The 22,531-nt window shown below is 58.4% G+C and overlaps 1 protein-coding gene across 6 annotated transcripts; it reads left to right on the top strand.

Annotated features, from left to right (window-relative positions):
* The first annotated feature begins 7,002 nt into the window (after window positions 1-7,002).
* On the top strand, window positions 7,003-20,170 carry SLC16A5 (solute carrier family 16 member 5). Of its 6 annotated transcripts, XM_080679194.1 has the most exons (7): window positions 7,238-7,297; window positions 8,388-8,572; window positions 10,976-11,231; window positions 13,816-13,959; window positions 16,941-17,557; window positions 17,651-17,750; window positions 19,022-20,156. In XM_080679194.1, exons 3-7 carry the CDS (start codon window positions 11,033-11,035, stop codon window positions 19,273-19,275), a joined length of 1,314 nt encoding a protein of 437 aa, XP_080535320.1. In that variant the 5' UTR covers window positions 7,238-7,297; window positions 8,388-8,572; window positions 10,976-11,032; the 3' UTR covers window positions 19,276-20,156. The 6 variants fall into 6 exon arrangements, with proteins under 6 accessions (XP_080535315.1, XP_080535319.1, XP_080535320.1 ...); XM_080679189.1 differs by having other exon boundaries at window positions 7,003-7,297; window positions 8,388-8,529; window positions 16,941-17,750; window positions 19,022-20,170; XM_080679193.1 differs by having other exon boundaries at window positions 7,188-7,297; window positions 8,422-8,529; window positions 16,941-17,750; window positions 19,022-20,170.
* The last annotated feature ends 2,361 nt before the right edge of the window (window positions 20,171-22,531 follow it).

Below are 22,531 nucleotides of genomic sequence, written 5' to 3'. Positions count from 1 at the left end.
GAAGTGAATGTGTGGCCCTAGGGACAGGCCCTGCTCTTGCTGGCTGCATGGTCTCAGAGTCCTTCCCCATCTGGGAGCCGACAAGGACAGGGGCGTACCCTCACCTTCTGGCTCTGAGGGACGTGTAGTCCCAGATTGGGGCGTGGGGTGATGCTGGCACCATGACACCCTGGGACACACGGGAGGAAACCACATCTGATGTAAGAGGGAAGTCATTGCCTTTCTCATTTGGAGTTCCTAGGCCCATAGGCGTCCACAGAGATAGAAATCATTTTGAAATAATTTCTAGTATTTCAAAAAGCCAAACGGTAAGCAGGGGAGGCTGGCCAGCAAAGCAAAATGTCAGGGTCCTTTGCTCATGACTCAGCACGTGTCTCATGGAGGACCATAGAGAGGGGGACCTCTGGGGTGCAAGATCAGCCAGTACTTCTGGATAATCCACAGCAGGGAACCCTATCCCTCCCCTTCCTCCTGCTGTGGAGAGACCAGGGAGGGGCCAGACCCTGGAATGCCCCACACACGTCTCCTGCCTTCCTGCTCTCGCCTTGGCTTACAAAGACTATTTTGTTTAATGTGAATCCAAACAGGCTGTAAACTAATCTGTCTCCAAGGATTATTTCACTAAAAAATGTTCCATGTTATTTCTTACAAAAGGATTGGGTAACTTTTAAATGTCTTTTTGCATTTCCTTTTTTTTTTTTTTTTTTAGTTTATTTTTATGAGAAACATCAATTGGTTGCCTCTGGCATGAGCCCCAACCGGTGATTGAACCCAAAATCTGGGTCTGTGCCCTGAATGGAAATTGAATCCGCCATCTTTGGTGTACGGGACAACACTCCAACCAACTGAGCCGCACTGGCCAGGGCTGTATTTCTGCATTTTTCTATCAAAGTCATTTTAATGCGCATTTTGCAAAATCAAATGAATGCAAAAGTCACGATTGTTAGAAATAAGGCGAGCCCCCCAAGTCAGGGGTCCTGGTAGAACACAAAACATCCTCGGGACCCAGGCAGCAAGGCAGACATCTTTACTTCTACGTAGAGGGGTGCGCACACCTGGTCTGGAAGTGCGTGCACACCCAGCCGGTGGGCTGCTCGGGTTTATAATCCCTGACGATGCACGTGACCTGTCCTTTGCTCTTGATTGGAGCTCAGGCGCACAGTCTTTCGCGATTGGCTAATTCAAAGGGAGGGGTGGGGTTGGCCTTGGCTGTTTCAAGATGGCGGCCCCCAGGGGAGCTGCAAGCCATGCGGCCAACATGGCGGCTGCCAAGTCACGCAGTCCAAAATGGCAGCTGTCTAAACTGTTCTTGGACAGAAAAGGTGACTTGTTTCTTCTCACACGATGGACAGAATATCAAAATGATAAATAAAGGTCAGACCGGACCGGGCACTTGCACCACCTGCCCCAGACCCCTAGCTCTAACCCTGATCCAACAGAATATTATTGGAAAACAAGTGACTGTTTCATTGGCCAGTTTGTTGATCTCATTTCTTTTTTTCTTTTCTTTTTTAATATATTTTATTGATTTTTTACAGAGAGGAAGGGAGAGGGATAGAGAGTTAGAAACATCAATGAGAGAGAAACATGGACCAGCTGCCTCCTGCACACCCCCCACTGGGGATGTGCCTGCAACCAAGGTACATGCCCTTGACCGGAATCGAACCCGGGACCCTTCAGTCCGCAGGCCGACGCTCTATCCACTGAGCCAAACCGGTTTCGGCAAGATCTCATTTCTTTAAAGATTGCCTTGTGTCTCTTGATTACTGCGTGTTGTTGGCATCTCTGTAAATTTGAGCCCCGGCCCGGGTCGGCCTGGGTCAGTGGTTAACCATCAACCTATGAACCGGTTCAATTCCCAGTCAGGGCATTGTGCCCGGATTGTGGGCTCCGTCCCCAGTAGGGGGCATGCAGGAGGCAGCCGATCCATGATTCTCTCTCATATTGATGTTTCCATCTCTCTCTCCCTCTCCCTTCCTCTCCGAAATCAATTTAAAAAAAAAAACTTGTACAAATCATGTTGAGCCCCAGGCAGTGGCCTCACTCGCTAAGGGTGTCACAAGTCTGGGGGGCACTAGTGGGATTTAGTAGCTGGATCAGGGGGAGGGGCCAAATGTCCTGCAAAGCTCAGAGCAGCCGTGCCTCAAACGCCCCTGCTGTTAGCGTGGGTATGCACACCCACACGTGACGCGAAACATGAGTAACATGCCTCGGGCCGCTCCCCCCTGCCAAAATAAACCACAGCAAAGCGACAGAAGCCCAAGGGCACGCATTTAAAGGCTTTGGCTCCTTGCCACGTGCTTCTGGAAGCTGACTCTCCCTCCCTGACTGGATTCTTCCTGCCTGGAGGAGGTGTGTCTTGCTTCTGTTGTATTTCACACACATTGGAGATGACGGGGAGTTTGCTGCAATGTGCCGCAAAGGCCCCCCGAGGAGCTCTGTGGGCCGGGCACAGGGCTCCCCAGGAGGATGCCGTGAGAAGCAAGATAGTAGCTTGGTGGGTGGAGGGAACACTTCTAGCCACGCACTGAGAAAAAGCCTGTTCAGGGAAGAGATGACACAGGAGCCATCCCACACCAGGTGCCCCCTGAAGAAGAGAAGCTGAGCCTTAGCCGGTGTGGCTCACTGGATAGAGCTGGGGCCTGTGGACTGAAGGGTCCCAGGTTCGATTCCGGTCAAGGGCACATGCCTCAGTTGCAGGCTTCCTGGTCAGGGTGAGTGCAGAAGGCAACCAATCGATGTATCTCTCTCACACCAATGTTCCTCTCCGTCTCTCCCTCTCCCTTCCACTCTCTCTAAAAATCAAGGGGAAAATATCCTCGGGCAGGTTTGTTTTTTTAAAAAAAGAAGAGATACATGGAGAGTCCTCCGGCTGGGGAGGAGACCAACAGTGTCCATGGCGAGTTGTTGGCTGCTGTCGGGTTCTGGATGAAAAGGTGAAGGCCAGGGCCTGTGGAACTCTGCCATGCAAAGGTCAAGAGTGGGGGACAGCCCTCACCGGTTTGGCTCAGTGGATAGAGCGTCAGCCTGTGGACTGAAGGGTCCCAGGTTTGACTCCGGTCAGCGGCATGTACCTTGGTTGCGGGCACATCCCCAGTGGGAGGTGTGCAGGAGGCAGCTGATTGATGTTTCTCTCTCATTGATGTTTCTAACTCTCTCTCCCTCTCCCTTTCTCTCTGTAAAAAATCAATAAAATATATTTTTTTAAAAAGAGTGGGGGACACTTTGTAAAGTACGTGACTGTCTACCCACTGTGCTGTACACCTGAAACCAAGGCAAAATAATGCGAGCCTGGCCAGAGACGTGGGAGGACACCCCAGAGAGAATGGTGTCCCCCGAGGCCACGGAAAGAGCGAATTTCAAGGAGGGAGGGAGGGTCAGCGCTATAGGCGGATGAGGACTAAGCGTGTCCATTGGATGTGGTAACACGGGGATGACCAGAAGGGACAGAAGTCCAGCTTCAGAGGGTGGAGGGAGGTGTGGGAATGGACCAGTGAGAGGAGGCGCCTCTCACACCAGGTCAGCCTGGGAGGGGCTGGGCAGAAGCCGCGGGGGGAGAGGGGGAGAAAGAGGGCGGCTGGAGTGGGGAGGACCATGTGTGGCCTGAGAGCCAGGGTCAGCCTGAGTGAGAGGGAGGCGCTGGAGGTGCGGCAAAACGTATCCTGCTCCCCAGCATGAGGTAATCTGCTCCCCTGACTGGGACAGATCAGGACATCTCTGTCCACCCCCCCCAGGAGGTGGGGACTGGAGTGGAGTGGGGGTGGGGGTAGTGGGTCCCCCAACATCACAACCAGCACCTATGATCAGCCTTGGGACAGACTGCCCACCAGATCTGCGTTCAGAGGGCCTGGGGGGGGAATAGCCAGCTGGTGGCACAGCCTAGGCCTCTGGGCCAACTGGCAAGCTTCCACCTGCCTGGGCAAATGGGCAGAGGGATGACATGGAGGAAGAACAGAGAAGCTGCCCTCGTACTAGCGAAGGAGAAAGGGGGCTGTGAAGGGGAAGGCGCAGAGGGCTCCCGCCGCCCCAGCATCCCGGAGAGCAGGAGCAGACCTTGTCGCCATTGTGCCAGCAGAGGGCACTCTGGCTACGCCAGGGACACAGCGGGTCACCGCACCGGCCAAGAGCTGGAGAGAGAGGCAGAGGGACCAGGAGCCCATCCTGGAGCTTTCGAGGAATTCAATATTTTTAAGGACCCCAGGCTCTGGGGTTGGGGTGTTAGGACCCAGGAATGGGGGAGCGACTTGGGTGGGCGATAGCCATTCCTTCATTCAGCCAATGAGTCAGTACCCCGACCGCTCCCTACATGTCGACCCTCATCATTTTGTTGTTACTGGCCTGTGCCTGGCACTGTGCTAAGTGCTGGGGAAACAGATCCATGGGGCCAGGAAGCTCCTAAGCCTTCGGGAGCTTAGTGGGGAGACACCCAGCACTCAGCAGGATCAGTGCCTCCACCGGGGAGGCCTGGGGAAGCTGCCACCTGCAGGCCAACCGGGAGCCAAGCAGGTAGACAAGCATCCGGGGGACAGGGTGCTCCAGGAAGAGGGCACATAGACCAAAGCCGGCAGGGGGCCCCGCACACCAGCAAGAGAACGAGGTGCCGCTTGTTATCACTGATGGACGGCGGTGGCAGGAGGCAGTTAACCACGAATTACTGATTATTGATTTCTGAAGATTTCTGATTTTGAGCAAGCGCCTCCCCCTCTCTTTGAGGAGGTGGGCCAGTTCCCCTTTCTATAGGATGACGACCCCTTCCACTCTGGTCACTCTAACAAAACTGTGTGCTGAGACCCCCTCTGAGGGGACAGAGTCACAGAGGAAGGCTGGGGGGACTGCCTGTGGGAGCGGGAGGCCCTGGTTCTGAGGGCTGCAGCCACGGGGACCGGGCCCCCGCCTGACGGGAAGCTTTTTCTGTAAAGGCACCCGGGGTCCAGGATGGTGGAGGGGGTGCCCCACAACTCTATCAACTTCATCTTGAGGGAGCACAGGTTGAAGTGCAGGTTGAATCAACAGTGGGGTTGATCTTTTCAGAGAGGATAGGACCCTCCAGGAAGTCCCTGGGTATGGAGTCTCTGCGCCCTGCCAGGGTACCCAGGGAGGGGCTGGAGGGCTGCCCCCGGCCTGTACTGACCCTGGCCAGGCTGAGATAAGGAGCCCAGGATGGTGCAGACCCCCAAGTATATCCTCCCTGTCCCCCACCCAGACCTCCCTAGGTCTGGGTTCATACTATAGGACCATAAGATAAATCTTACTAGATCCCATCCCCTCCTCCTGTTACCGGCGAGACAACGAGACCTCGGTCCTTGTCTTCTGGAAGGAAAGATTTCAATCAAGAGACGAAGTGCGGCAGAGCAGGCAAGAATTCATTGGCCGCAGCAAGAGCACACTCAGGAAGGGAGACAAGAGGGGCTTAGCATAGCAGCAGCAACAGGAGAGCCCAGGAGGGCTGCTCTGCTCACTGGGAAGCAGCGGAAAGGGGGCCTTGGAGACAGGTTCAGGGGGTGAGCTCAGCATGAGCTGCCACTGCCCACTGCTCCCCTGGCTGCAGTGGGGTCTCTTACAGGGAAGAAGGGGGAAGGGAATGGCTAGGGGGTGCTCCCTGGGGGAGAGTTGGAGCTGGGTCCTTTGCACTGAGGGTATTTCTCTCTCTTGCGGGTGGAAATCTTAGGGGAGGGCTCGGGAGAGGGTCTTCATGGAATACCCATCAGCTTTCCAGGTGTGCTCCTTCAGGGTCACGGTCTCCCCGTGGTCGGAGCCAGGGCAGGGGGTCCTGAGTCAATGCAGCTGGTCCTGAGGCAGCCACAGGGTCACTGGTCTGGTTTTGCTGCTCTTCTGGGTCTGGAACTGAAATACCACTGAGGCCTAGAGGTTGTCTTTAGGGAGGAAAGGTCAGGGGAGGAAAGGTCAGGGGGGAAAGGTCAGTGGAGGAAAGGTCAGGGGATCTAAACCACATGACCAGCGAGATGCTAGGGCAGGAAAGGTCACCTGGGGGTGGGGTCTTTGCTTTCCCAGATTTGCCCTTTGCTAGGCCCCGGGCTTCCCGCCCTGGTGACCTTCTGTACCTGGCCCATCGTCCGTGCTCTGTTCAGGTCTGTCTAACTGCCCACCACACTCCCAATGTTTATATCCAGACACCTTCAAGTTAAACTGAATATCCTCCCGGGTCAGAGCCAGCCCCGGCACTGAGACAGTTGGCACACACAAAATGAACCACAGGCACAGCGATGACATGTCTAAGACGCGCCTTCCAACTCGACACAAGTATCGCGTCTGTGATACACCCAGAGGGTCATGCGTGGTATCTCCTTGTGGGTTTGATTTGCATTTCCCTAATGAATAAGGATGTTGAGCATCTTTTCATGTGCTTGTTGGCCGATTGTACATCTGCTTTGGAGAAATAGCTACTCAGATCCTTTGCCCGCTTTTTACTGGGTTGTCTTTTTTTGAAATATATTTTATTGATTTTTTACAGAGAGGAAGTGAGAGGAATAGAGTTAGAAACATCGATGGGAGAGAAATATCGATCAGCTGCCTCCTGTACACCTCCCACTGGGGATGTGCCCGCAACCAAGGTACATGCCCTTGACCGGAATCGAACCTGGGACCCTTCAGTCCGCAGGCCGATGCTCTATCCACTGAGCCAAACCAGTTAGGGCAGTAATTACATTTTAAACAATGCATATCAAGGGCTGGCTAGCTGGGGGCGAGGGCAGAGGGGCCTGTGGCTGAGGGGCGCATTGGCACGTGGCGGTCATCTTCTGACCCGCGCCAGAGTTTGCCAGGCTTCCCCTGGGTGTGGCTCTCCAAGCTCTCGCCTGTCATTGGAAGGCCCCCTGGGCAGCTAAAGCCCTCAAAGAAGTGACCCCCATCCTGGCTTCCCATCCCCTTCCCGCTGGTAGAAGGAGTCTCTTAATCACACGCTTTCTCCCTCCCTCTCCTGGGGTCCTGAAGAGGGAGCATATGGTCTATGCAAATTACATGCTAACGACATACAAATGAACCCCGCCCAGCCGGCGTCCGCCCCGGCTGCTGGACGGTCCACGCCACTCAGAGGAGGGGACCAGGCTGAGATTAGGGGTGCTGGCCCTGGCCACGCCCCGCCGCGCCCTCCCACCTCCAGGCAAGACCTCCTCCCCCCACGCCCCGGCGGCTCCGAGGTGGTCCCACCCACCGCGCCCTGCGCCCGCCTCCCCGGGGCCGCCCGCCCGGCGTCCTGCCACCTCCACCCCGGGAGGCCGGGCCGCAGGAAGCCGTGCGGCGGGAGTGGAGCTGCCGGTAGCTGGGCCCGTGCGAGCCGGTAAGCGGGCTCCCTCCCCTCCCCACGGCTCCAAGGCGCCCTTCCGCCGGGGCCCCCGTCTGCGCGTGGCTGACCCTCCCGCTCGGGGCCTCCCGAGCCCCTTCCCGCCTGTCAGGGGCGAGGATCCGGAAAAGCCTTTTTGTCCTGGGTCCTGGGCTGCCCCAGCCTCCGATGGCTGGGGACCCCCACCCCTGAGGGGTCTCTCCAAAGCGACTGCTTGCCCTCCACGACCTGGGGAGTGAGGGGACGGGCACCCCCCCAAGGCCTGGCCTGAAATATGCGCGCGGGCGCCGCCTGGACGGACGTCCCCAAGCCCCACCCCAAGGAGCTCCGTCCAGCGGAGGGTGGGAAGCGGAGTGGAAACAGGATCCTTGACGGCAGACAGGGCCCAGGGTGGCAAGAGGTCACGAATTTCTGTTGCCAACCACCCCCCTGGCAGGCTGTGGCCAGCCGGCGCCTGTGGGAAATGGGGGCCACGTTCCGGGGCAGAGAAGGGCGAAGGTGACCTACCCCAGCTCCCCGACCTCTGGAACTGCCTCCTTCCTTCCGGGCCCCTGCCAGGTGCAGGGGTTTGAGGGTTCAAGCTGGCTCTTGCAGCTCTGGGGCCCATGGGGGAGCCCTACAGCTGCCTGCCCCATGCCCTGTGTCCTGTATCCTGACATGTGTGTGGTCTGGTGAGGGAGGGGGTCTCCAGGGTCTGCCTCTGCCCCTCCTTTCCCCCTCACCATGAGAAGAGAGGAGGAGGCCCCTCCACTCTGCACACCAGCCCAGTAACCCACACCCCTGCGTGAGAGCATCGCTCGCCCTGTCCACCATACTTGCAAACTCAGAAGGGGAGGGAGAGGCTGTTGAGGGCCCAGCAGGGCCTCTGTCCTCCGATGGGAAGCCCTAAAAACAGCCCCGGAGGTTGGGAAGATAATAAATGTCATCTTGGCATTGCCACTTGGGCATGAAGATGGTCTCTGGGTCGGGGGAGTCCCTGCACGCTGAGGGGGGCAGCTCCCCTGGAAGGCAGCTCACCTCCAGTCCCAGGAAGTGAGAGTGAGGTGTCTCTAGCCGCATCTCCCTCCTTGCCCCAACCACACACCAGGCAGTGATGGTGACTCATGGTTCCCAATACAAAGGAAAGACCACTTCCCCGCTGGGGCAGAGGCGACGCCAGAGCTCCCAGCCCCATCGTGTCTCTGCGCTGCTCGAGTCTTCTGGAATGGACCTGCCTACCAGGAAGCCAGGTCAGCCTTGGTCCTCAGCCTGCCTGTCTTCTGGGGAGCACAGGTGGGTCACATTAATTAATAGTATTTTGGGGCTCTGCTGGAGGCTGGGTGGGAGCACGGGAACAGGTCCTTGTTCCTAGTGTAGAAGATGGGGGAAGGGGCAGGGGGACAAGATAAAGGATTGAACCACTCCAATGTGGTATGAAAACCACTGCTAAGGGGAGGAAACAGGAAGGGGGTCTAGCCCAACTGGGGTGGGGGTCAGGGTGGCTTCTTAGGGCGGGATCTTAAAGGACCAATCGGATTTCTCTCTGGCTTAAGATTTTGGAGGAACCATCACGGGTAGCCAAGTTGGGGGGCTGGAGGGACAGCTTGCTTGGGGAGGGGGCTGAAGGTCCAATGGGACATAAAAGCCTGGGAGTAGCTGAGGTGTGAGAGGCCGGCCCTCTCTTCTCCGGGAAGACTGGGAGGCAGCAAGCTAAGAGAGGGCAAAGGTGCTGAGTGGTTTCCTAGGCTCTGTCTCCAGGGAGGAGACGCTGTGAAGAGCCGGCTCCCCCGAAAGTTCCTGGAGGAAGGTGGGTGCAGAGTGAAGGTCCCCAAAGAAGTGGCTGCTGCGAAGGGCACTAAAGAGACCTCTCCAGGGAGGGGCAGGACAAGGATGAACAAGAAGGGGCGATGTCTCTTCTCCCATCTCCCCTCCCTGCCACCTCCTGTGCGTGACTGTGCTGCTCTGAAGGGAAGCGCAGAGTCCTGGAGCTTGGGAGTGCCAGGGGTGGGGCAGCAGCGGAGGGAAGAGCAGGAGGAAGTGGGGATGCAGGGGAAGGCTGGTGGCCCTTCTGGGAGCAAGAAGGGAAAGCGGCACATCCTGGAAAGCTGAGGGGCCGGGATGTGTCAGGGAGGAGGGCTGAGCTATGGACAAGGGTGTGGAGACTTGACATTCAGGTCACCGTGGAGAGGATCAGATGGCATTGGTGGCCTTTCCATTTGCTGAGGGAACAGAAATCCTGGAAGGGGCCCGAGCCAGCGAGGAGGAGCTGAATCTGAGGATCGGGCCGAGGGGATCTTTAGGGCCAGTGTCCCAGGCAGGAGCCAGGAGGGCAGGATGGCTCACAGTCACACACTCACACGCACACCCTGAGGCTGGGATGAATGGGACAATGGTCTTGGCAGGGCTGTACCCTGGGAAGGGATCTGAGCACCTGGAGCAATCACTGTAGGGTGGATCCAGCTTAGGTGCTGTTTGCAAGCTCCTGGCCTGGGGGAAAGGTGTGGGCTGCTGGGCTTGGCAGGAAGAGGGGGTTTCATGTTTCTGAGAGTTTTCTGAGTTTCCATGGATCTTCCCCGGATCTGGAGCTAAAAGGAGGGGAGGCTGTGGGAACAGGAGCTCATGGGACCCGTGGCTTCACAGAGGCCCAAGTTGCTCCCATTGCCTGCCGACCCTGGAGCCCCAAGAGCAGGTGAGGTCTGAGGATGTTGGGGAGAGCCAGGATGGAGGGAAGGGTCCGGAAAAGGGCTCTGCATTTGGGGAGCTGGGGGGACTCGGGGCTTCCAGGTCTGGTTATGGTGGCTTCTGTGATGAGGGGGAGTGGCCTGGTGGTGGCAAGGAACTGAGATAGGACTGAGCCAAAGATGTGAAGGTGTGTGTGTCTGTGGGTCTATGTAGCATGTGTCTGGCTGTGCATTTGTTTTCATGCCTCTGGGCTTGCCTGCGTGTGTCTATGTAGTGTGTGTCTACCTGTGTGTATGTATGTGAGCGTGTGTCTTGATTTGTGTCCACGTGTGACTGTGTATGTATTTGTGTGTTGGAGGGGTAGTGCGCAGAGAAGCCCTTGCAGGTGGTAGATCATTGTTCAGCATGTTGTGGAACTGGACTGTTGGCCATGGTTCTTTCTAGAAGGAGCCTTGTAGGGCTTTCAGAGGCTGGTGCCCTTGTGAAGTGTTCTGTACACCCCTTGGCTGCACCCGGCACCAGCTTGCTCCCCTTGGCCTTCAGCGCGGACAGAAATTCGCTGTCGATGTGGCATTGCGAAAGACTGTGTTTGTGTGCAGGAAGCCTGGTTATGAATGGAAATGTATGCGCGCGCCTGTGGGGTCAGTGGGACGGCCCTGGCCCTGGGGCCCTGCTCCATTCTCCAAGCCATTACCCAGTGCTTGCTGGGTACGGGGGCCAGCGCCGCCCCGGAAGTCCCACCCGCTGACTACCAAGTGATGTTCGACTGGAAAGAATTCCACTCACCTGCCGGGTCCCACCGATCCCACACCTGCCAGCTCCTCCTGCCAGGCTGGCTCTGGGAAGTGGGTGAAAGGAGATGCCAAGGCCAACGCGTGGGCCCCTGGCCACCTCCCAGGGGGTGGTGCTCCTCTGATACCTGGTGTTGAGGCAAGAGGGACAGTTTCAGCCGCCGGGAAGGTGGCAGGTGAGCGGGGGAGGCTGGCAGCTTCATCCTGTCCCCTCCCTCCCCAGGCAGCCCGGGCACTGGTAGCAGTGGCAGCGAGGCCGTGGCAGCGTTCCCGGCAGAGGATGCCCCGGGCCCTGGAGCGCGCCGAGGGCTACTGGGCCTGGGTGGTCCTGCTGGCCTCCGTGGTGGCCCAGGGCCTCACCCTGGGCTTCCCCACGTGCATCGGCATCTTCTTCACTGAGCTGCAGCGGGAGTTCCAGGCCAGCAACAGTGAGACCTCCTGGTTCCCCTCCATCCTGACGGCCATGCTCCACGCAGGGGGTAAGCAGCCTGAGGAGGGACCAGGGAGGGGGCGAAGAGCCACAACCTCGCTGGCCTCCTGGGTCCCTCTCGTGGAGGCCACCAGCTTTGCCTTTCGGGGGAATTCCTAAGATTTCACCAGGGCCGCTCGCTCCCCGGGCTGGAATCCCGCTGGGCTGGGCTGGGCTGGGCTGGGCTGGGCTGGGCTGGTCTGGGCAAGGGCTGGGGAGGCACCTAAGATACAAAGCCAGTCCCCTCAATGGCCACTGCAGGATGGATCCAGACTAGAGGAGGCGCAGCCTGGGGTCCAGCTGGGAGATCACCCTGAACCTTAGTTCCTTCCCCTGCAACATGGGGGTGACACCCGGCATCCTGCCCACCTCCCACATGGGATCGTGGGGAGGTCACGTGACACTCGGCAAGCAATGAATGAGGGAAATGTCAGCCGCTGTGAAGGCTCGTATCCTGGAGATCTTCATCCGGGCTTCAGGACAGGAAGGGGGCTCTTTGAAGACACCAGGAGCAAGATGGGAGCATTGGAAGAGCCCCATCTCTCAGCAGGCAGCAGAGGGGGAGTTGCAAAGCCTGGGTGATGGAGGAGGCAGCCCCCCTCATTTCCTGGTTGGCCCCTCCAGGACTGTGACCACCTCACCCTGACCCCAGCCATGGGGGAAGGTCAGGAGCTGTCCAGGGAGTCTGCACAGCAGCCTTGGGCTCAGGGGCCTGCCCCCAGCTTCTGGTTGCTCTGACCTCCAGGGAGACTCCGCAGGGGCCTCTAGGGGGGCCTGGTCACCCGGAGCGGGGTCTGGTGGGGCCGCAGGGCTCTCCCTGCGTGAGGGTGTGGGGTGCTTGCCTAGCACACCCCATCTCCCTGCCTACCTCCTGCCACTTCCTCCACCTGGCACCAGTAGCCTGCCTGTTCCCTCCAATCGGGAAGGAGGTCAGACTGCGAGGTGCCACCTTTGCTGGAATGAGTCCTGAACCTGTCACCCCAAGGCACGGGCTCAGGGCAAGGGGGAAAGGCCAGGCCGAGCCCAGACCGCATGACCTTTTCACTTGCGAGGTTGGTGCAGAAGTGGGCATCTCAGAGGGCTCCTTCCATGCAGCCAGATGGGTCTGGGCCACAGGCTGGGAGCTGGGCAGCTAGTGGGACCCCCACTTCCCAGCCAGCTTTCGACTCACTGCCCCCTAGCAGGCTCTCCCGCATCTCAGTCTGCTTGGGACTCCTGTCTGTCTCGCCTGTCTGTCTCTCTCACACACGCACCTTTAGCCCACGCTCAGAGATTGATAGACGTTTTAAACTCGAAAGTATCGTTGATCCCGAGTGCCCCCTGCTCCCACACATCTCAGAGATGAGGAAAGCAAGCGAGAACAAAGTCCAAGGCCTGTCCAAGGTTGCAGAGTGAGTTCTGGCTCCTGCCAGAGGAACACCCTGCCTTCCAGCGCCCCACCCCAGCACCCTCAGCTATCTCAGCTAAGCTGGCTCCCGGCCCAGGCCCACCCCCCACTCCATGACTCAGGGCTTTCCCCAATATCACCTTTCCTAGGACAGGTCAATGTATGACGGCGGGGAACCTGTGTGGGCCCCCCGTGGTCATACCCACGGCAAAGCCTCGCCCCTCCCTCTGCTGCTGCCTCTGCTCCATTATCTCTGAGGATGGGCTGCTCACTTCCTCTTTCGCCCCAAAGCTGATACTGGCTACACACACACACATCCCCTCTGCACCCCAGACACGCACACACAAACCTTGTGCGCACACACACTTTCCCTGAAACGCCATTCCATGGGCTTGGGGGCAGGGCGCTGGGCGAATGGGGCCTTGCAAAGTGTTGAGGAGCAGCTGGCCGGGACTGGCTTGTTTTTACTCCTCTGGGTCTGGGCCCGGGGAAAGCCACACGGGATGGGGGTGGGGTAGAGGAAAACAGGCCCTTCTCCAACAGCAGCCACACATCTGGGTGCCGGGCTCTAGTGGTGGCTGGAGGTGGTGGGGGAGGGGAGAAGGTACCCCACCCAATTTTCTCCAGAGGCCAGTGCAAAGGGGTGCAGAGTGGCCCAGGGCCCCAGCTGCTCACCCTACCCAGGTGGGAGGCTGGAGGGAGGGCTATGGCCAGTCTTTTTGAGGATAGGGTAGGAGTAGGGACGGGGGCGGGGTGCTCACTATGATTTAGATGCCTGGGACACCACCACCCGCCCCCCCCCCCCGCCCCCGAGACAGACCCCCAGTGAAGAGCGCACCCCGGCCATGAGCCAATCCTGTTTCAGCGGCTGGAAGCAGCCTCAGGTAGGGCAGCGAAGGTCCTTGTCTGGGTCAAACCGGACATTGGCAGCACCTCACCTCACACCTGGTCACACATCCCCCAGTCTGATCCCTCATTCTGTAGGAGAGGAAACTGAGGCAGAGAGAGAGCCTTGCTGGGGTCACATGGCCAGTGTGTGGCAGGGTGGGCATCAGGATCCAGGACTGCGGGCCCCAGGGCTTATGCCCTTTAAGCCTCCTGGCTAGTTCCTGCTGGAACCCCTTCCCAGCCTCCCCTCCCCCTCCCTCTGGGACTCCTCACCTGCTGGCTGGCTTCTCATCCCTGCCCCTCCTCCCTCCACCCACAGGACCCCTGTGCAGCATCCTGGTGGGACGCTTTGGCTGCCGAGCCACCGTGATGCTGGGGGGCGTGCTGGCCAGCCTGGGCATGGTGGCCAGCTCCTTCTGCCGCACCCTTGGCCAGCTCTACCTCGCAGCAGGCTTCTTCACAGGTGATGGTCATTCTGTTTGGAGAACTGGGCGCCCATTCAAAAGTGTCAGATGCAAGTGAACAGGGCAGGCAAAGCTCAGCGCTGGGGCTGCTCACAGGAGGGAGCCCACCAGGGAGAGAGGCCACGGACAGATAAATAAGGGGTATATCTGATGGCGACAAGTGCGTGAGAAGACAGGACAGCCGATGTGACAGCGTCCTGGCTGAGGGCGGTGGTGAGCAGAGATTAAACGAGGGAACATGTAGACTATCAAGAACGCCCAAATCGGAAGACGCAGGGTGGAAGAGAGGTTGCTGTTTGCAACAAGCAAGCAGAGGAGGCCTTAAGGAGAGGAAGGGATGGCTGGGCAGAGAGCTGAAGAAGGGAGTCTGCCCCGAGGCTCTGGGGCGGGGGGGGGGGGAGGGCATTCCAGGCAGAGGGGACAGCAAGTGCAAAGGCCCTGGGGTGTCCAGGAGCAGTGCGGTGGCCAGATGAGTAGAGGGGCATGAACAAGGGGTGGAGGCTGGATGGGGGTTCGGTTGTAGTGAGATGGGAAGTCACGTGAGGGGCTCGGGCGGCTGGGTAAGTGACATTCATTTGACCGCTGTTTGCAAAGCACCTGCCAGCTGGCCTGATTGTTCAGAAAACCCTGTAGGAGACTGAGCACATTGAAGTGCAGAGCAGAGTTAAGGATGAGCCAAGAGCAGGAAGGCTGACCCCAGCCTCTTTGCCCTGAGCTGCTGGGAGAATGAAGCAGCCACTAACCACCACGGGAAACGAGGGGAGCGCGGGTTTGCAGGAAGACGGGGAGCTCAGATGTGGAACAGGCTCTGAGCTGAGCGAGCTGTTGGGACATTCTGAGATGGCTGGTATTCAAGTCTTGAGCTGAGGTGACACCCTGCTGTCACGAAGGGAGCGGGAGGACTGAGCCCAGGGCACTCCAGTGTGCAGTGGTCCAGACAGGAAGAAGTGACAGAGAAGTGGGAGAACCCAGAGGGTGGGGTTTCTTGGAAAAAAAAAAAATGAAGAAAGTTCGAGAGGAAGAGGGACTGGTTAAGTGTGCCAAGCCGCTGCCGGGTCAGATCGAGTGGGGCCCAGGCTCTTTGGATTTGGCAATGGAGAGGTTGGTGACCTCGGCGAGAGCAATTCTGGAGCAGAGGTGGGGTGAAAGTCTGATGGGAACAGTTTCAACAGAGCACAGGAGGAGGGCAATTGGAGATGGCTGGGTGTGGAAACCCCTTTCACGTCCTGCGTGATCCAGGCTTCCGGTTCCGGTTCCGGGTTCGGGTTCTGGAGAAGGCCGCACACAAGGGAAAGAGACTTAGAAAAATATTAATTTGGGAAATGGGGGGGCCAGGCGGTAGTCCAGCTCTAGTGGGAGAACTCCTCACTCTGGCTTCGCCATCCCTTTTATTAAGATTACGGGATACACCCAGGAAACTCCAATAGGAGCTAATCATTGAATGTAGGACTAACAGGTGGGGGCTTCAGTTAAGGTTGACCAGCTCTCCGAATCCCCTGTCCACAGCTTTCTACAATGATCGGCTTCCGGCAGCTGAGCTGATCAAACCTCGCATGAAATTTTGGTGTTAGGGGAGCAGAGAAATGGGCGGGGACCCAGAAGAGGCTGTGGGGTCAAGGGAGGGCTGTGTTTTGTTTTTAATGAGAGAAATAACAAGGAAGGAGAATGATCTAGAAAAGAGGAGAAAAACGGGTGATGCAGGAGAGAGGGAAATTGCTGGAGGGCTATGCCTCTGAGTGGACAAGATGCAGGGCAGAAGGCCTTGACTGGGAGCACAGATGGTCCATTGTCACCGGCGGGAAGGCGAAGGCGAAGGCGGCTGTCAGCTGGGAGTGAGGAGGGGTGAGGTGTGGAGTATAAAGAGGAAGAAAGCCTGGGCGTCATCCAGGAGGAGGGAGAGTTGATGGATGACAGATCTGGCCACCCAGGGCCCGCCTGAGGCCAGTGGTCATGGGTGGCTGTGAGCTTTCTCTCCAGAACGCCCAGCTGTGTGGGGGCAGGCACAGAGTGAGCTGCGTCAGGACAGGGAAGTCGGGGGAAGTGTGTTCCAGACAGAGGGAACCGCAGCAGCAATGTCCCGAGGTAGGGAGCAGCTTGGTGTCCAGAGGAAGAGAAAAAAGCTGATGTGGCTGCCTCCTGATGAGTGACAGGGAGCGTGGCCTGAGATGGCACCCAAGAGGTGGCCGGAGGCCAGATGGTACAGAGCCTTCCGGGGCATAGTAAATACTTTGGCTTTTCCCCTAGGTGTGAGGGGAAATCTCTGGAAGGTGTTAAGCAGGGGAGAGACTTACTTTGCTTTTAAGTTGTTGTTGTTTTAAAATATATGTATATATATATATAGTTTTTGTTTTTTTTTAGAGAGAGTGGAAGAGAGAGGGAAAGACAGAGAGAAACATCGATGTGAGAGAAGCACATTGCCTCCTGCACGTGCTTTGACCAGGGCCCAGGCTGGGCCAAACCAGCTAGGGCTAAAATATATATTTTTATTGATTTCAGAGAGGCAGGGAGAGAGAGAGAGAGAGAGAGAGAGAGAGAGAGAGAGAGAGAGAGAGAAACAGAAACATCAATGATGAGAATCATCGATTGGCTGCCCCCTGCATGCTCCACACTGGGGATCAAGCCCGAAACCCAGTCATGTGCCCTGACTGGGAATTGAACCATGACCTCCTGGTTCATAGGCTGACACTCAACCACTGAGCCACGCCAACCGGGCTGATGTTGTTTTTAAAGATCACCTGGGTACAGTGCCAAGGGGACAGGTGTGCCCCCGGCAGCCTTGGGAGGGCAGATCTGAGGGGCGGATGTTTCTAGGGAGGAGGGCAGGCAGGCTGACTCCATCTCAAATCCCTGGGGACCTGGAGGTGGGTTTGGGCTAGAAGGAAAGGAGAGCAGACGTGGGACATGACCCTGTGACCCCCGCTGTGGGTGCTGTGGGAGGCTCCAGAACGCCCTCCAGCTGGTCCCCCCTCTTCCACCACAGGCCTGGGCTTGTGCTTCAGTTTCCAGTCGACCATCACCGTGTTGGGCTTCTATTTCACCCGCCGGCGGGCACTGGCCAACGCTCTGGCTTCGGTGGGCGTCTCCCTGGGCATCACACTCTGGCCGCTGCTGGCCCGCCACCTCCTGGAGGACCTGGGCTGGAGGGGCACCTTCCTGATCTTCGGCGGGGTTTTCCTCCACTGCTGCGTCTGCGGGGCCATCCTGAGGCCCGTGGCCCCCAGCGTGGCCCCTGCATCCAGAGAAGGCCCTTCTGTGCCCTCCAAGACACCCGCGCCCGGCTGCCTGGCAGCGTGTGGCCGGGCCGTCCTGCGCCACCTGGCCTTCGACATCCTGTGGCACAACGCAGGCTACCGAGTGTTCACGCTGGGCGTCACGTGGATGATCCTCGGTTTCCCGCTGCCACAAGTCTTCCTGGTGCCCTACGCCATCCGGCACGGGGTCGACGAGCACAAGGCCGCCCTGCTCATCTCCATCATCGGCTTTAGCAACATCTTCCTGCGGCCCATGGCTGGGCTGGTGGCCGGCCGCCAGAACTTTGCCAGATATCGCAAGTACCTCTTCAGCCTCGCGGTTCTGCTCAACGGGCTCACCAACCTGGTGTGCACGGTGTCGGCCAACTTCCGCGTGCTGGTGGGCTACTGCCTGGTGTACAGCGTCTCCATGAGCGTGATTGGCGCCCTCTTCTTCCAGGTCCTCATGGACGTGGTCCCCATGGATCGGTTCTCCAGGGCCCTGGGCCTGTGCACCATCCTGGAGAGCATCTCCATCCTCATCTCCCCGCCAATGGCTGGTGAGGCCCAATGGGAGGGCGTGGCCTGGGAGGGCAGGGTTAGGGGGTGAGGCGGAGGGAACCGGCTGGACAGATTTGGGCCCCGTCCAGCATCCCAGGTTTAGGGACTTGGAATCTGTGATTTCTCCCAGGCACCTCACGGGACTGGCTGCAGCCTGTCCCCCAGCTGGCACTCAATATGAAGAGTTAAAAATAGGGGTTTGGGTACCACACTTACCTGAGTCTGTCATCTTCCTCTCTGTACCTGTTTTTTTTATTATTATTATTAAATATATTTTATTGATTTTTTACAGGGAGGAAGGGAGAGGGATAGAGTTAGAAACATCGATGAGAGATAAACATCGATCAGCTGCCTCCTGCACACCTCCCACTGGGGATGTGTCCGCAACCAAGGTACATGCCCTTGACCGGAATCGAACCTGGGACCCTTCAGTCCGCAGGCCGACGCTCTATCCACTGAGCCACACCGGTTAGGGCTGTACCTGTTTTCTCATCAACAAAGTGAGGATGAGCATAGAATCTACCTGGTAGGCTTGTTGTGAGGGTCACAAGTTATGCCGTAAAGCGCTTAGTAGAGAAGATGGCAGAGTCAGTACTAGGCACGGATTGGCTGTTACTGACATCCTGGCTCTGCCACTTCCTGCCCGTGGGACCGACCCCGCAAGTCATTTACCTTCTCTGAGCCACAGTGTCATCTGCAAAATGCAGAAGCGAACACCTGCTTTAACCAGGGATTGGCCTGTGCCGAGCCGACATCCCGACTCCACCGGCCCTTGTCGTCATGGCTCCTGCCGCAGGGGGAGCGAGACATGCCCTTAAGCCAGCCGTGGGCAAACTATGGCCCGCGGGCCGGATCCGACCCGTTCGGCTGTTCTATCCGGCCCGCGGAGCCGAAAGAGCGGAGGGTTCTCTTGCTCTCCCCTCCGCTCCTTTACTTTGAATTTATATTAGTTCACACAAACACTCCATCCATGCTTTTGTTCCGGCCCTCCGGTCCAGTTTAAGAACCCATTGTGGCCCTCGAGTCAAAAAGTTTGCCCACCCCTGCCTTAAGCGCTCTTTGGCCGGAGGACTCTTCCTGCCTGGGCCCGAGGAGGTTTAGTGTTTCCTCTCCCCCTTACCTTTACCAACTATTTATTGAGTGCCGCCCTAGACAGTTCCCAGGCCTGGGGTCCCACAGAGACAAAAACAAAAGCCTGCTCTCGCGGAGCGCAGTGCAGTGGGGGGCTGGCAGCCCGGGGCCGGGGCCTGACTTGCTCTCCGTCCTTCAGGGTTTGTCCTGGACAACACGGACAGCAACTTCAGCTACGTCTTCTACATGTCAAGCTTCTTCATCGTCTCCTCCGCCCTCTTCATGGGTGGCGGCTTCTGTGCGCTTCAGAAGAAGGAGAGGCAGGGCAGGCCGGCCCAGGCGGAAGCAGCCATCCCCGAGGCGGCCCCGCTGCGGGCCCTCGCCCGGGAGGACACCTGCAGTTCGGAGAAGCGGCCGTGCACCGAAGAAATCATGTATGTGACCAGCGTCTGAGCCCCAGGATCACATGTGTGACCGGCATCTGAGCCCCAAGGTCAGTGAGCGGACACTGCCTCCGCCCAGGAACGGGATGTCCTGCTGTTTCACCGCGTGAAGCCTGAACCAAAGGCCGTCCCGCCCCGCCCCGCACGTTGGGACTCAGCCAGGAGCTGGCCTCCGAAGACTCAGGGTTCCTTCCGATGAGCAGAATCCAGGAGCCGGTCCTCCTGACTTTTTTCCTTGGGCACCAGGGTACGTGGGGCCCAGGAAGGTGGGTCTGAGCTCTGCTTGGGTCTCTCACGGCCGACCGGGCTCAGCTGGCTGCCCACTGCCGCTGCTACAACTCAGCACACCGGGCCTTCAGGTCCAGCCTGGATGCTTCTGAGGTGACCTCTCTGTCCTTCTCCAGCTCCAGACAGTTCCAAAGAGCTCACCTGTCCTCAGCCCTCCTGCCTCCCTTCCTCCCTGTGGCCCAGCCCTTGCCCTCGGGGCTGCCCCCAGCACCGGTTGCTGGGCCTCCCACTGACTGGGACTTGGGAAGAAGGGCCTTGGGAGAGAATTGGTGGTGGCCTGCAGCCGTGGACGGCCAAGCTGCGGATGAGCCTAGATCAGGGTTCGGACAGATTAAATGTCGCTGGAGCACCTGTCCTGGCGTCTGTGCGGAGAATTGGAGGGGAGCACCTGACTTGGGTCAGTGAAGTCTGAGGAACCCCCTGCACACTCGGCAGAGCCCGCTCCAGGGTCTCATTCCTTTGCCCCACCCAGTATTCTGACGGGGAAGATTAGTGCTGGGGTTGGGTGGGGGAAGCCAGGCATTTGACTGAGCAGGGAGGGTCCGATTGCTAGGCAGGGCCCAGGGCCCTCTGTGAAAATAGAGCTGCCTTCGCAACAGAAGCCCTTCTACTCCCCTCTCCTGCCCTCCTCGTCTCCCTGCTGTGTCCGAGGCGTCAACCCGGGGTGAGTAGCTGGCTGGGCCAGCTGCCAGTCCCCCCCTGCTGCCCATGGGCCTGCGTTTGGCCTGGAGGTCAGAGCTCTCGCCACACACCCTTTGCTGGTGCCCTTCCTTGAGGTCATCACTGTGGGGGGCTGGCCTGTCATCAGCCCAGGCTTGTCCCAGCAGGGTCCCAACCGAGAGAACCGAAAACGTTTGTTTGAATTACACACAGAAATGTTTCCTGCTGCAGATTATAAACCCCGGGAACTAATGAAGCAGGGACGCAGGCCTGGAGTCCTCCTCCCCCTTCAGCCCTCCCAGCTTAGCAGGGGCCGCTCACGCCCAGGGCCTTGTTTGTTGATTCAGGCTCAGCCAGGCTCCAAGGAGAAAACCTTATCAGGAGGATTGATTTTATTTTCATGATCCGCCTCTAGCCTTCCTCCTCCACACGGCCAGCTGGCCTTAGGGGGTGAGGCGGAGGGAACCGTCTGGACAGATGCGGGCCCTGGGATGCAGGACAATCAATCCCTTGGGATCGTCTTGTCCTCTCCAGGACCCTGCCACGAGTGCCCCCTTATGGCCAAAGAAAGTAGTACAGAGGCCAAGCAAAGGGCGCTTGGCTGGGATAGTGGAGACTCGCGTTTGACTCTGCCTCAATTTACTGTGTGCCTTTGGGCAAATTGTTCAGTGCCTCTGGGCTTTTAAAAAGGAGGAGGCTGGCCTGGATAAGCTAAAGTCTCTTCCAGTTTGAAAAGTCGGATCCTGAAGAGCCCCACTGCCTTCCTGCTCCCCACCCCGTCCTGTGCTTGGCCACCACCCCCAGTCTGTGAACTGAAGGGGAAAAGCATGGGCACATTGTACCAAGTCCTGTCTCCGCCATCTTATCGGAGTGGAAAAGGAGGGAGTTGGGTTGGTGAGTAGGTAAATGCTTTGTGCTAGCAGCTCCCAGGCTTTGAAACGTGCATCCCCTAATAGACCCACTTCCTTAAAAGATTTCTTTTAAGGAGAAAGAGATTATCAGTGACCATTCAGCACAAAGAACTCTGACTTTATCTGCCCCGGGCAACAGTAACCATAATCACCAGGCAAATATTTATTAAGCATCTGCTGTGTGCCTGGGACTGGACAGATAACCGGTAAGAACTGGTTAATGCCCTCAACACAAAACCAAGGACTGAGAATTATTCCCCAAGGAGGAGGGCCCCTGAGGGCTTGGGAGGAAACCAAGGGCGGAGGATGGGTGGCCCATCTGATTCCAGAACCCACACTTAGCTGGTCTGGGGCAGTTCCTGGGTAGCACAGGGTGGAACTCTGTCCACAAGCTTTTGCTACTTAGTCCGGCCAGAGGCAGAGAAACGCCCAGGCCACCTGTGGCTGAGTGTACACCCCCCAGGTTGCATCCGGTCCCCAAAGAAGTAGCCTCGATATCCAAGCACCCAGACTATGGCCATAACTATGCAGGCCGGGGGGGGGGGGGGCGGGGGGGCGGGGGGCGTGCATCGGGCAGGGGCTGAGCACAGGGAGCTGAGCCCGTGTATGTGGGGCCTGCTCTCAATGGGGCTGTAGCAGGTGGAGAATGGCCCAGGGCCAAAGGCACATGGTCCTTGCCCTCAAGAAGCTCACAGCCCAGGCCCCCTTTACCTTCCCATTCCAAGCACCGTGGGAGTGCGGTGGGACCACCTCCTTCCCTGGCGCTTTATAAACCCAGCGCCTATGAGGTCCCGGTCACACACCACCTTCCTGAGAAGCCCCAAGAAATAATCGGGCCGAAGGGCTTCACCATCCAGGACTGCTCCCCAACCCAGAAAGCGGCCAAAACGGTACATTTGGGTGGACAGAGGTTCCTACCACCGGTTGGCGCTGCCCCAGCGCTCCCTGTCCACCTGGCTGGCAAACAGCCTTACCCGGTCCCCGATATTTCTGACCAGAGGTGGAGGGCTCAGCTCGGGGCTGGGGAGCATGGGGTGCCAGGCTCGCCCGGCTTCTTGGAAAAGGACCCGTGTGTGTTGAGGGGGCGGGGGGGACGGCCTCAGGGAGCTGGCGCCCACGCTCCAGTGGGGCGTCCTTTGGTCGAGGAGGCTGGCCTGTGCCCCCTCGTCAGATGCAAGGGGATCTAGTGGTGGTTCTGCCTCGACACCGGCCACCTCTGGGCTCCTAAGGGCCCTAGAGGTGTTCCCCTAAGCATCCACAGCCCCTCTCCTAGGGCTCGGACGGTGAGACGGGACGTCTCCTGCGCACGCGCGCCGAGCTCCACGACGGCCCCGCCCCTGGTCCGCCCGGGCCAACCCCGCCCCGCCCTCTGGGGCGGAGCTAAGCGTGGCTTCCGCCGGAAGTCCG

Source organism: Plecotus auritus (assembly GCF_963455305.1).
Source record: "Plecotus auritus genome assembly, chromosome: 7".
Taxonomy (NCBI): domain Eukaryota; kingdom Metazoa; phylum Chordata; class Mammalia; order Chiroptera; family Vespertilionidae; genus Plecotus; species Plecotus auritus.
The sequence above is the reverse complement of the archived record's forward strand: the minus strand, read 5'-3'. Positions and strand labels throughout refer to the sequence as shown.